General features: G+C 35.6%; 1 protein-coding gene across 1 annotated transcript; it reads left to right on the top strand.

Moving 5' to 3' along the window:
- The first annotated feature begins 2,846 nt into the window (after positions 1-2,846).
- Positions 2,847-5,712, top strand: LOC127831998 (endoglucanase-like). The gene is made up of 4 exons (XM_052357126.1): positions 2,847-2,979; positions 3,541-3,680; positions 4,290-4,404; positions 5,345-5,712. Exons 1-4 carry the CDS (start codon positions 2,946-2,948, stop codon positions 5,659-5,661), a joined length of 606 nt encoding a protein of 201 aa, XP_052213086.1. The 5' UTR covers positions 2,847-2,945; the 3' UTR covers positions 5,662-5,712.
- Positions 5,713-12,825: the final 7,113 nt, after the last annotated feature.

Below are 12,825 nucleotides of genomic sequence, written 5' to 3'. Positions count from 1 at the left end.
GTTTCAAAGTATTGCACAGAAAAAAGATACATTTATAAATACGCTTTTAAGCGTAAACATTTTAATGTACAACTTCCGAAAGTTCTCCTAACTTATTTTCAAACATTGGCTCCTGGTCATTATTAAAGCAGATAGCCCGCGCTCGATTACATTGTTTCTCTATGGAAATCAACCCGCGTGAAATTTATTATAAATACATGTAGTTCCATGATACGACAAACATAGTGTGTGGATCATTCCAAACGGATAGCAGCCACGTTCGAGCATTATTAATTAATCTTAAATGGTGTGCCTGTAAATTCCAGGAAACTCCATAAATTGGAATTCCCATAGCAGTTTAACTATTTACAATACGTTGTAATGATGCGTTGAAAGCAATAGTTTAGACATCAATGTTTCCGCATTAAATCTAAAACTTAGATCTTTCGTTATTAACATATAACATATAATGAATAATTGATGAAGAAATAATTTCAGTTCCAGAGAAAAAATCTAAAAAAGTGTAAATAATGGAGAACCATTTCTTCCATGCGATTCGGCGTGCTCAACAAACATTACACAAATACTTTCGTACATACTTTGTATTCTGCTAAAACATATTTGAGGAAAATGTAATTTAATACATTGTTGTTACCTGTATGGATAGCTATAAACTGTAATTATAGGTTATTAGATATGTTCACAGTTTTAATATCACTGTAATAATAAGTTATTAGATATGTTCACAGTTATAACATCAAGGTTATAAGATATGTTCACAGTTATAACATCAAGGTTATTAGATATGTTCACAGTTATAACATCAAGGTTATTAGATATGTTCACAGTCATAATATCAAGGTTATTAGATATGTTCACAGTCATAACCTCTAGGTTATTGGATATGTTCACAGTCATAACATCAATGTTATTAGATATGTTAACAGTTATAACATCAAGGTTATTAGATATGTTCACAGTTATAACATCAAGGTTATTAGATATGTTCACAGTGATAACATCAAGGTTATTAGATATGTTCACAGTGATAACATCGAGGTTATTAGATATGTTCACAGTGATAACATCAAGGTTATTAGATATGTTCACAGTTATAACATCAAGGTTATTAGATATGTTCACAGTTATTATATATGTTCACAGTTATAACATCAAGGTTATTAGATATGTTCACAGTTATAAGATATGTTCACGGTTATTAGATATGTTCACGGTTATTATATATGTTCACAGTTATTAGATATGCTCACATTTATTAGATATGTTTACAGTTATTAGATATGTTCACAGTTATCAGATATGTTCACAGTTATAAGATATGTTTACATTTATTAGATTTGTTCACAGTTATAACATCAAGAACAAAGACATATCATGCAATGTTTAAAAAATAAAAGTTCATATAATTCAAAATCGTTTCATAAAACCGAACATTTTGTAAAAATTATCTTGTACATAAACATGTGTACCATTATAAATTTAAATAAATTGTACACCCGTAGTAGCTGTATAGTTTATAAAAGTGGTATTTATACAAAAAATACGATCAATAAATATATCAATATACCTAAATATATAAATATGTTTACACAATATTTTACAGCCCAGTCACATAAATTGCCTATGAGTTGACATGTTAGGGTGTAGTCATACAATTAAATCAATATATTACTGGAAAATATAAGGATCACGATAATAACATATAGTGACATTTACATATTTTTTTCCAACCGCCCCCCCCCCCCCCGTCAAAAATTAGTTTTCACGAAAGAGCTGAAGAGTGAAAGCATATATTGCGGTAGACTTGTGTGTTCGGAAATACTTTATCATTATATTTCCACATCTAATTTTCAAACGACAATTAAATGAATACATAGTTAAATGATAGAGAGAAAACCCCTGACATGTTAAACTACAGTAATTCCTCTTTTTAAGTCTAATTTCATTGTGGTTAAGGATTTCAGTGTTCGTGTTGCGAAATGGAAATTTGTCTGTAAAATTCATGTAAAATGCCAGTAAAATGTCCTAGGATTGACTCTGGTGTCCTTAATTCATTATCACCAGACGTTAAATGACATTAGTTAGGTTTGCTATCTTCGTACTAGTACGATTGTCGACGGACTCCAACATTTGTTGACATCGAATTTTATCAAACAAACATGTGTATGCATGCGGTGGTTGTCACTTTTAACAATCAGATTTTTGATCCGTTTTTCTTCAAAATGGTACAGGGATTTCAAAAAAATTCAATATTATGTAAGCCAGAATAAATAGCGATACATGTTCTTTGATTGATGTTGCTGCTGATGATGATGACGTCAGCGTTTTCTGGCTGCTGCTAGTCTTTGAACAGTCATGTGCGCGTTAACCACAACCACCACCACAACAACCAGACCACTTCTTTAACAACCACAACAACAACCAGACCACTTCCACCACAACAACAACCACAACCAAACCAATTCCACCACAATCACAACAACAACGTTACATACCACAACAACAACAACCAAACCACTTCCATCACTACAAAAAACACTTTCACCATCACCATCACCTCAACCACAAAACACCCAAACCACTGCCACCACAACCACAACAACCACTAAACCATTCCACCACCACCACCACCAAACAACCAAACCACTTCCATCACCCGAAACACCAAACCAATTACACCCCATGAATTTTTACTACTTCTCTTTCTACTAATTCTTAAATTAAAATAAAATTTAATATACTAATTTTCTTCATACAAATGGTCAAATTGCATTATCACCTAGAGAACTACATTCTGACCCCAACGTATCTCTCCAACCCATTCCATTACTTGCAGATATGTTGAGGACACATATCAAAGTTTCTATGCTGGCAACTAGGTCGCTCGTAAGTTATCTCGTCCCTATATAAGAAAGCGTTCTTCTTGAACGCTCAATATAACCAAAATGAGGATCATTATAGCTGCTTTTGTAGTAGCGGGTAAGTCGAACTCGGTTGTGTTACTCTTGCTGTTGAAGTGTCTTACTTTCGTAATGAAAATGACTGCAAACTTGGCTTGCTACTGTTCTTACTCAAAGACCACAATCGTGCGTGAAAACTGATTCTCTATTCTTTTCATTATATTGTATTCTGTAATGTGGTAATATGCTGAAAATGCATTTTATAGCTGTGTTGATGTTTCCGTTTAGTTTTTAGACGAAGCTGTCTAACTAAAATCTATAACGTGTTTGATATTAAATGAACTGATGTAAACATTGTCCGCCAGTAGGCCCGAGTAACAACTTTTGAGCCGCGTTCTGAGACAAATGGGCTTAATGCATGTGCGTAAAGTGTCTTCCCAGATTAGCCCGTGCGGACCGCAAAGGCTTATCTGGAATGACACTTTGCGCACATGCATAAATCCAAGATCTCTTAGAACAAGGCTCATTTAATTTGCGCTTCTGTTGAAGTTAACTGACATAGCAAACTTTAACTTGTTCTTCATTATTGTGTAGATCTGTCAAAATGGTTAATTGACAGCTACATGTAATGCCGTTGCAGGTGCGTTATTGGCAGATGCGGGCCAGAAGTGTACTGGACATCCCCGGATGTACCACGGTAAGAAGTGCGCCTCCACGACAAACTACGCTGACTATCATAAAGGGGCATGCGGCTGCGGTCCCTCGAACAACGACAATCAGGTAGGTACATAGAACCGCAAAATAACGCTTGAGGTCATGATGCGCTGGGCTTTAATCACTATTTAATCGATTATTGCTAATCAGTTCATGTGTGCAATTTGTTGGTTAGAGATGTACAGGTACGATGCCGTTTCCTATTCGCCACATATATAACCAACAGGCAGAACTTCGTCAATGAAATTATAAATCGAAGTTTCATACCCATATGGTTGTTCAAATTTCGATTTGTAAAATGGCTTCAAACCCCGAATGTTTGTTCTCGATTTCAATTAAAAAGCAGAGAGTTCATATTGGCAGCCAAACAAGCCCTATTCAAGGCTGGTGTTGTTTTTGTTTTAATGTTGTCACCCATACCTTATATAAATGATTTCAGTTTCCACGAGAACACAGAGGGCGCATGACGGCACTCACTTCAACAATGTTGCTGGTGTTAGTTTGTCTTTTCTTATGTCTACATTGATGTCATACATGCGTAGTAGAAATGATTCAAGATTCCGCGAAACCACATCGGGGTGGCGATCATAGCCAATCCGGTCATGTTCGACGCTGGTGTTGGTTTTGCTTTACGCACGCCACTCATGACATCATACACTCTAAAAATGCTTTCAGTTTCCATGGAACCACAGCGGGTTCGTAGTGGCAGCCAATCAAGCCTTATTTGACGCCGGGGGCGGTAAATGGTGTGGTCAGTCATGCGGGAAATGCATCAAGCTTACTACAACTGGTGAGTTTCAATTGGAAAATTAATTTATTTATTATTGTCTGTTAAGTCGTTTATTATTGATACACGAAGGAGTGCGTTTGTACTTAAACGCTGTCTGTTTGTGTTTTCGTTTTCACTCGCCACGAACCCGCGACCTCACGAATGCAAGACCGACATGTTATAACAGCGACCACTGCTATGTAGATTCAAGTTATCACATCTGCGTTCATAGATGCGAATTTTGTTCACGTCGTATTTCCTTGCAGAGTGTGTGTATTTCGAAGTTAATGTATTTCCGCGCTTGAGGTATCATTAAGTGAGGATCCGGATCGAAAGGCGATCATTCCTTATCAATTCACATTGCTCACATGTCTTCAGTTATAAGGTTTTAATTGAATGTTATGCACATTTGGTCTTGGGCTGTGTGTGTGGTGGGGGGGGGGGGGGGTCATAAGGACTCAGAGCAAACCCAACCTGCCCGAACAAACCAAACTCACAGTGGTCGGAAACACAGGAGGGAATCCCGTATTTATTTTTTGTATATATGCTATAATAGAAACGTTTCTATTATAGCATGTATGCAAAACAAAAACAAAAAAAAACGGGATTCCCTCCTGTGGTCGGAAACAATGATTGGACCGGGTTTAGCGGTGAGAAGCGCGGGTACGAGTCACAGTAAAAGCGAAACAGCCCAATACTTGCAGAGGAGGCTTTACTTCTACTTATGAAGTCTATATGTTATCTCTGACCAAAACGTGAATTGGTAACAAATGGAAGATAGAAATCTATATAAAAAGTACTCACCCAGTGTTGATACAATTATTTTAATAAAAGAAGAAAAATCTGCCCCGATTAAAAACCTTTCCTAAGCTAAAGCGATAAATAACATTATTTGTTTTCTGTTTAATACCGGTGTAAATCATAAACACTCCAAACACATTAAAACATGTATCATTCGCAGGTGGTTTCGTCGACGGCCAGGGCGGTGGAGTTGCTGAAGGACTGTCGAAAGTGTTCATGGTTACCAACCTGTGCCCTAATGAGTACCCTAACCTTAGCTGGTGCAGCCAGCAAGGCAACAACGGGGTCAACCAGTACGGCTACGGATGGCACTTTGACCTCGAAAACGGCGTTAACCAGATCACCGGCATGGGCTGGAACAACCCGGAAGTGACGTGGGAATGGACTGACTGCGATGCCGGTCACGCCCAAGACGGCCGCACACCGAGTAACAGCATGTATCACACATGCCAGTGCGGACAGCATGGCAAAAAGTAACACCTCTGTAATAGATCGTGTTTCTTTGTAAATAAAATATGAACACCGAAATATGTGTTTTGACAAAATTGTGCTTGATGCATGCAATATTCGCATGCGTTTTCACTACCTTAAAACTTAGTATGGTACACATCAGGCGTAGCAAAATACAAGGCGAAAAAATCACTCGGGGTCCTAATAAAAGAGACTATTAGTCACAAAAAGACCAAATAAACGCAGATCGTTGGTCATCGCAAATCCAAACAAACGCAGATCAAAACCAACCCGTACCTTTATTCTAAATGCAGATCCGACAGACGAAGATGGTTAGCCACCACCAATCTTAACAGATTCGAATAGTAATTCATTGCAGATTAAAATCAACGCAGGTCGTAAGTTTCTTCAAATCCAATACAACGTAGTTCGTAATCTACAACAAATTCTAACAAATGCGCATTGAAAGTAAATGAAGATCAACACAAACGTACATCTTCAATTACGGAAGATATAAATAAATACAGAGTGTTTTTCAAACGGAATCAATGACGAACTGTATTTGATTGCAGCACAAAACAAGCACGTATTTGATTGAATACAGAATACGGAAAATGCATATGAGTCGCGTTCTGAGAAAACTGGGAATAATGCATTTTCGTAAATTGTCGTCCCAGATTAACCTGTGCAGTCCGCACAGGCTAATCAGGGACGATATTTTCTGACTAAAAAAGGTTTTCGGTAAGAAGGGACTTCCTTTAAACGAAAAATACCATATGAGCGGAAAGTATCGTACCTGATTAGCCTGTGTGGACTGCACAGGCTAATCTCGGACGAGACTTTACGCACATGCAGTATGCCCAGTTTCCTCAGAACAAGACACATACAATAAGATGTCGAGATCCTAACACAAACCTTACGTCATTGCAGACTACGCCGAATGTAAGAAATTGCATACCCGATATCAGGGTGCAGAATCAAAGGGGTTTTCAAAGTATGACACATGGGCTGGACAAAATGTAAGCACACTGTTTAAAACTTTATTTCTGCAAATATCTGCACCCTAATATTGATATATGGAAATATGGATATTTAAGTCGGATCAAAGCAAACTGAGTTTGCAAGCAATTGCAGATCAAAGCAAAACGCAGATTAGAAGTAATAGCAGACCCAAGAAAACGAAGATTGTAAATCATTGCATACTTTGGCAAACAGATCTTTGAAGACTAAAGAGAACGCTGATTGTTTTTAACTGAAGACCAAAGCAAACACATATTGTATGTAATAGCAGACCAAAGCAAACACAGATTGTATGTAACTGAAGACCAAAGCAAACGTAGATTGTTTGTCATTGCAGATCAACGCAAACGTAGATTGTTTGTCATTGCAGACCAAAGCAAAGGTAGATTGTTTGTAATTGCAGACCAAAACAAACGTAGATTGTTTGTCATTGCAGAACAACGCAAACGTAGATTGTTTGTCATTGCAGACCAAAGCAAACGTAGATTGTTTGTCATTGCAGACCAAAGCAAACGTAGATTGTTTGTCATTGCAGACCAAAGCAAACGTAGATTGTTTGTCATTGCAGACCAAAGCACACGCAGATTGTCTGTAATTGCAGAGCAGAACCAACGCAGAGTGTATGTAACTGCTTACCAAACAAATGCAGATTTTAAGTAATTGCAAAAGAAAGGCAACGTATATTCATACTCATAAGAGATTCAATCAAATTTAGATTAAATGGTGTCGCGTTCTGAGAAAACTAGGCATAATGCATGTGCGTAAAGTTTCGTCCCATATTAGCATGTGCAGTTCGCACAGGCTAATCAGGGACGACAACTTCCGCCTTGATAGGATTTTTGCTAAAAAGAGACTTCATTTAAACGAAAAATGTCATAAAGCGGAAAATATCGTCCCTCATTAGCCTGTGCGGATTACACAGGCTAATCTGGGACGACAGTTTACGCACATGCATTATGTCCAGTTTTTTCAAAACAGACCTCAATGGATTGTAGACTTTGGCAATCATTGATTGCAAGTCTGTGCAGACAAAGGAAAACACAGATTATGTAAATATATTATATTCAATGACGATATGACATGAAGTGTATATCATTATCACTACAGTTTCGATCAGTGAATTATTATTCAAACTTAAATTAATGATAAGTTATGAATTATCTTGTCAAAAAATAATATAGTTAAATTAGCTGCCAAAAACTGCTTTCTTATTTTAGATAAACGCAAAGAACATATATATTGTGAAACTAACTGATTTTACATTTTTTTACTTATCTAGTGTTTTTTTTATAGATATCTGATGCAGTTTATGAACTACTGTGAAACTAACTGATTTGACCTTTTTCTTACTTATCTAGTGTTTTATTGTAGATATCTGATGCATTTTATAAACATGTATTTTAAAGGAATGAATTTGTTTTTTGAAATGGTTTATCTTGTATATATGTAATTAATCTTGCATCACGTCAAATATTTAGTAAATATCTTTAATGTTGATAGATATCAAGTGATATTAGCATTGTATTTACATTGCCCATGTGATGTACTGTCTCCTATAATTTTATTATGAATGGCCATGTGTGCTTATTTTATAATGTTGTATATATTATGTTTTGTAATGAAGTACATACGGATGAGACAATAATAAATATATATATATATATCCCTTATGTAGCGTATGTCGTCTGGCGTTCACAGCTTACATGCACTATGGGGCAGTTATGTCGTCTGGCATCACGCGGGGTCTCATCTAGGTCTACGCTGTTTGCCAAGGCCTTTTTTTCTTGACGCTAGGCATAAATGGGTTAAAAATGTGCATATTGTCGTAATCGCATCACAATTTATCCATATTACCGTACTCGACAAAATTGTCCTCATGGAGCTATGATCTCCGTATTAGTTTTCTATATTAAGGGAATCAACTAACATGTTTTTCCATAGTGCCAGTTACACTTCGTTTAATGTATTTTCCGCGAAAGATGTCTCATTGTTAAATACAGGATCTGGCACGAGTTGTCATATTATACCATATTTTATTAAACGAGTTCAGGAATTTTGTAAGTATACGAGCCTTTGGCGAGCTTACTAACAAATTTTCTGGACGAGTTTAATAAAATATGGTATGATATAACAACGAGTGTCAGAGCTTTTTATCACATGCTTTTAAATGAGCAAATTAAATAAATATTAACGGAAACATAATGATAAATCTCGAATATTGTTTACATTTCCTGACCTCATTTGGAATGCCTCGACTTTTACAAAGCAAAATAACAAAATGCGATTGGTCAATAAACGAAAACTAAGCCAATGAAAACTCTTGAAAATGTTGTATTACACATGTGTAATATAAAACATATGTAATGTTTGTATTACATTGGAAACAGGGTATCGCATGTGATAAACTAGTGTATGTTATCGTATAGTTGTAAAAATATTATTTCGTTGTTATGTAAAAACTTTCAGACAAATTATTTAAAATACACTAATTAAACTCTTGTCGGAAAAAAGAGTTTAATTTCGTACCGTTTATGTAGCGCTGTAAGCAGGTTTCAGGTTCACGTGACTTTGTGGAGTTCACAATTGAAAGTTAATGGATGTGAACGCACCGATATGTGGAGCTTTTCTCCAAATAACTTTTTAAAACGAATTTATTTAGAATTTCAACACGTGCATAAAATACAGTTTTGTTATGCTGCGTTTGGCAATGTGAAATACATCAGAATTATTTTATTTAACCAGTCTGTGTTCTTGAGCAAATATTCGATGTGTTACGCATTTATATACATATACACGGTTATGCTGCACGCAACGTGAAATGTTGGCACCGATTCCAGACGTTTATAATGTTGTTGTTTCCTTAAATCTTAATATATCAGCATAGACTGCAATAAAAACTGTCTTTTAAGCACTAAATATTTATGCAAATGTATTTCAATAAATTTACATATTTTCTTAAATAATGTTCATAACGATATGGTTACATTTTATCCAGCCCGTGTATAAACCCCGTTGATCCTGCACCCTGGTTAGGCATGCCGATTGGTTTGATGTGGAATGTAAAAGACACGCGGTCAATTTTTTTTATTCTGTTAAAACAATTTAATTGTAATAAGTCGGAAGACACTATGCTTCAATTGCTGCAATGTAAAAAAAATGTACAAACATATTATAAATCTAAAGAAAAACACAATATTTGAGTAATAGGGCTAATGAGATCGAACGTTTAAAAAATTGTAAACCAAAATAAGTTTTGAAATAGTTTAAATACAATAACTAAAAACCAAAATATTCATTTGGAAGACTTGTAAAAAAATTATAATGTATAAATATATGTTTTGTTGGATTGTGTTAATGATGAGGCTGAACATTTGTACAGTACTCATAATTTCAACTTGCCGAACTCGCATTTCCTCAAACAAGATCAACAACCATTTTAAGTTGATAAGATTTAAGTGCCTGTAAAGCAATTGAAACGCAACGAAGCATAGTGATTATATTTCATAAAAAGGCGATACATCTGATGGAAACAATTATAGAGGGATTCCTTTTTTAAGATGTTTATCTTAGCTATTTACTTCATATGTTAACAATAGATTAGAAAAGTTTTGCAGTGACTTAAATATTAAGTTAGCACGCCAAATTCGGATTCAGAAAAGGCACCCAACATTTGGGGCTATAAACATCCACATTTCCTTGATTCAACCATATATAAATGAAAATAAAAGAAGTTATATGTTATATAAGTTGGCATGATGAAATGCTTTGATACCGTTTATCTAAATGCATTATGACTGAAAATATGAAACGCATGCATAGAATTTAAATTGCTGAGAATAATAAAACATATGTATGAACATTTCAAATCATGTGTTAAGCATTGTTTATCATACTAAGAAGATGTTTTCCCTATTTGTAGAGGACTTAGAATAATTTTTAAAGAATGACGCCTCTCCAATGTAAGTATTGATGATATTGTATTGATATTGTTGCAATTCGCAGATGATTACTAAGACACTATGTCACAAAGCTAAGAACTTCGAGTCTGCAACCAGACTGGAAGATATGCTGGTCAAAATACTCAGAGCTCCACATAAGGGCCCTACAGCCGTAAATACGGCTTTTTCATGAAGGTTTACGCATTTAAACTTTTTTTAAACTGGACGTAGAATTACGACTTCAATATCCCGTTTACGCATTAACGAAAACAATCTGGCCGTACCGATACTTTCGCGGCACTGCGGCGTGATTTGTTGGACTCTAACCTAATATCGCTTTTCGTTAATTTTAGGTCACAATATACCAAAAGATTTCCTTAACAATTTCAATGTAAAACCAACAACTTCAACGAAAAATAAAGTCAAACTTTTGCGCGTACACACCCTCATAACCATATATTTTCTTCAAGAGCATTCCAAGCCGAATTGATTTAAACAATAAAAAAGGTAGGTCATGTGGTATGTAAGAAAGAACTCGACGCAAATCCACGGTCACTGTTTGAACGCCATCTTTTTACCGGCTTTTCCCCAGTTGATAATGGTTTCCCACCATCTGTCAAAGTCTCAAGTAGTCGTCCACCTAAAGCAAAACACTGAATTTGTAGTATACAACAATGTTTTCCCTACCATATGCACACAGAAATATTTAAAAATAAAGTCATGGCAAGTGCCCATAGAGAGAATTGTGTCTTCAAATAAATGACGTTCCATTGTTCAGAGGGTAAAGCATTGAACACCAAAAGTATTTAGTATACTGTAACCTATAAGATATTTTTTTTCTGATTAAAATGTGTTTTTTGTCTTGCATATTATTACATTACCATGCATATTGCACCCATGTATTAAGTTTGGCTGGTTTATTTGTCCATTTTGCCATTCTGCTCAATATTTTCAAACGCGGGTGATTTCGGTCCTAAGAGGGCCATTTGGAGCCTCTTTAAGCTTAAACACACCGTTCAATCGACTTACGCAACGTCTGTGATTCATTCATCGGCTGAGCTAGTAGGTACATGCCGGTTAAAAACGGAGTGTAAGTATTTCCCTGTTCTTTGTATTTTACGTATTGAATTGAGCAGGTTTGAGTGTGTTCTTTGAGAGCCTAAGTAAGAAGGAATTTGTGAACGTAATCCAAACCTTCCTAGCTGCTTACTATTAAAGAAATCCGTTAGAATGTGGTCATACATCAAACAAAATTCATCACTCTCTCCGTCAAACTCTTATTACACAGGATTTAGACCAAAGATAAATATGACCAACATTTTATTGAAATCTTTAATCATTTGTCTTCGGTTATTCCAAATTACAGCATCCCACATGAACAAACAACATTTTTATCAACGTTTTAAGTCGAGTGGGGTTTAAAAAACGTCTAAAGAAAACGGCCTTGGCTACTTATTAGATGGTCATGCCAACGGCTACGAAACTAAAATTATGCTCATGCCATCGGCTGAGGCAATGGAAAATGGCATGATGAGATGTGGACGTTACTCCTTGACCATATTCGATAGAACTACCAGATATTTTGATCACAAAAACAGTTTTAAGATTTTCATTCGTATTTTGAAATAAAATGGGATGAGTGAGTGGATTTCTGTTTACATAATTCATATTTTGACATTATTGAAACAAGTCATTTATACGAATACGAAGTGTTAGTGGAATGTAACCTTAGTCCGAACTTTCCATGATAAATTCTACTTGGTTATGACTTAAAACTGATGAAATGTATGATTTTAACGAAGCAGAAGTAATTGCGTAAAAGCACTACAACAAACACAATAACCGTTAACGAGCATTGGCGGAACCTTTTAATCATGCACGAAAGCACTCTCTTACACTGCGGTTCATTGCATTCACTTCTGTCGCGGGTTCACGGACTACTTTCCACCACACCTGACTTTTAGTCACATGATCATAGTCGCATATTCGAAAGGGTCGCGCCCATCGGCTTTGCTTTAACTCCTAGTATTTGAAGTTTACAACTGGGCGCGTGCTATTAAATTTCATGCACATATTTAATTAAATGAACATATTGCAATATTAACTATGAGACAAAGCTGTATATTTTTATTATAAAATAATATAAAATTATCAAGAAGCAGCAATAATTATTTGCTGTTTTGACAAGAGTTTTAGTGAATGAGAAATGTTGAGTATAACTATTTACCAATTT

The sequence above is a fragment of the Dreissena polymorpha genome, chromosome 5 (genome assembly GCF_020536995.1).
Source record: "Dreissena polymorpha isolate Duluth1 chromosome 5, UMN_Dpol_1.0, whole genome shotgun sequence".
Lineage (NCBI taxonomy): Eukaryota > Metazoa > Mollusca > Bivalvia > Myida > Dreissenidae > Dreissena > Dreissena polymorpha.
This window is presented reverse-complemented; position numbering and strand designations above follow the sequence as displayed.

Bases quoted from the DNA above. Each gene is read 5' to 3' on its own strand.
- LOC127831998 (XM_052357126.1), top strand. From the start codon at position 2,946: ATGAGGATCATTATAGCTGCTTTTGTAGTAGCGG. The intron at 2,980-3,540 runs GTAAGTCGAACT...ATGCCGTTGCAG, and splicing joins AGCTGCTTTTGTAGTAGCGG to GTGCGTTATTGGCAGATGCG. The intron at 3,681-4,289 runs GTAGGTACATAG...AAATGCTTTCAG, and splicing joins CCTCGAACAACGACAATCAG to TTTCCATGGAACCACAGCGG.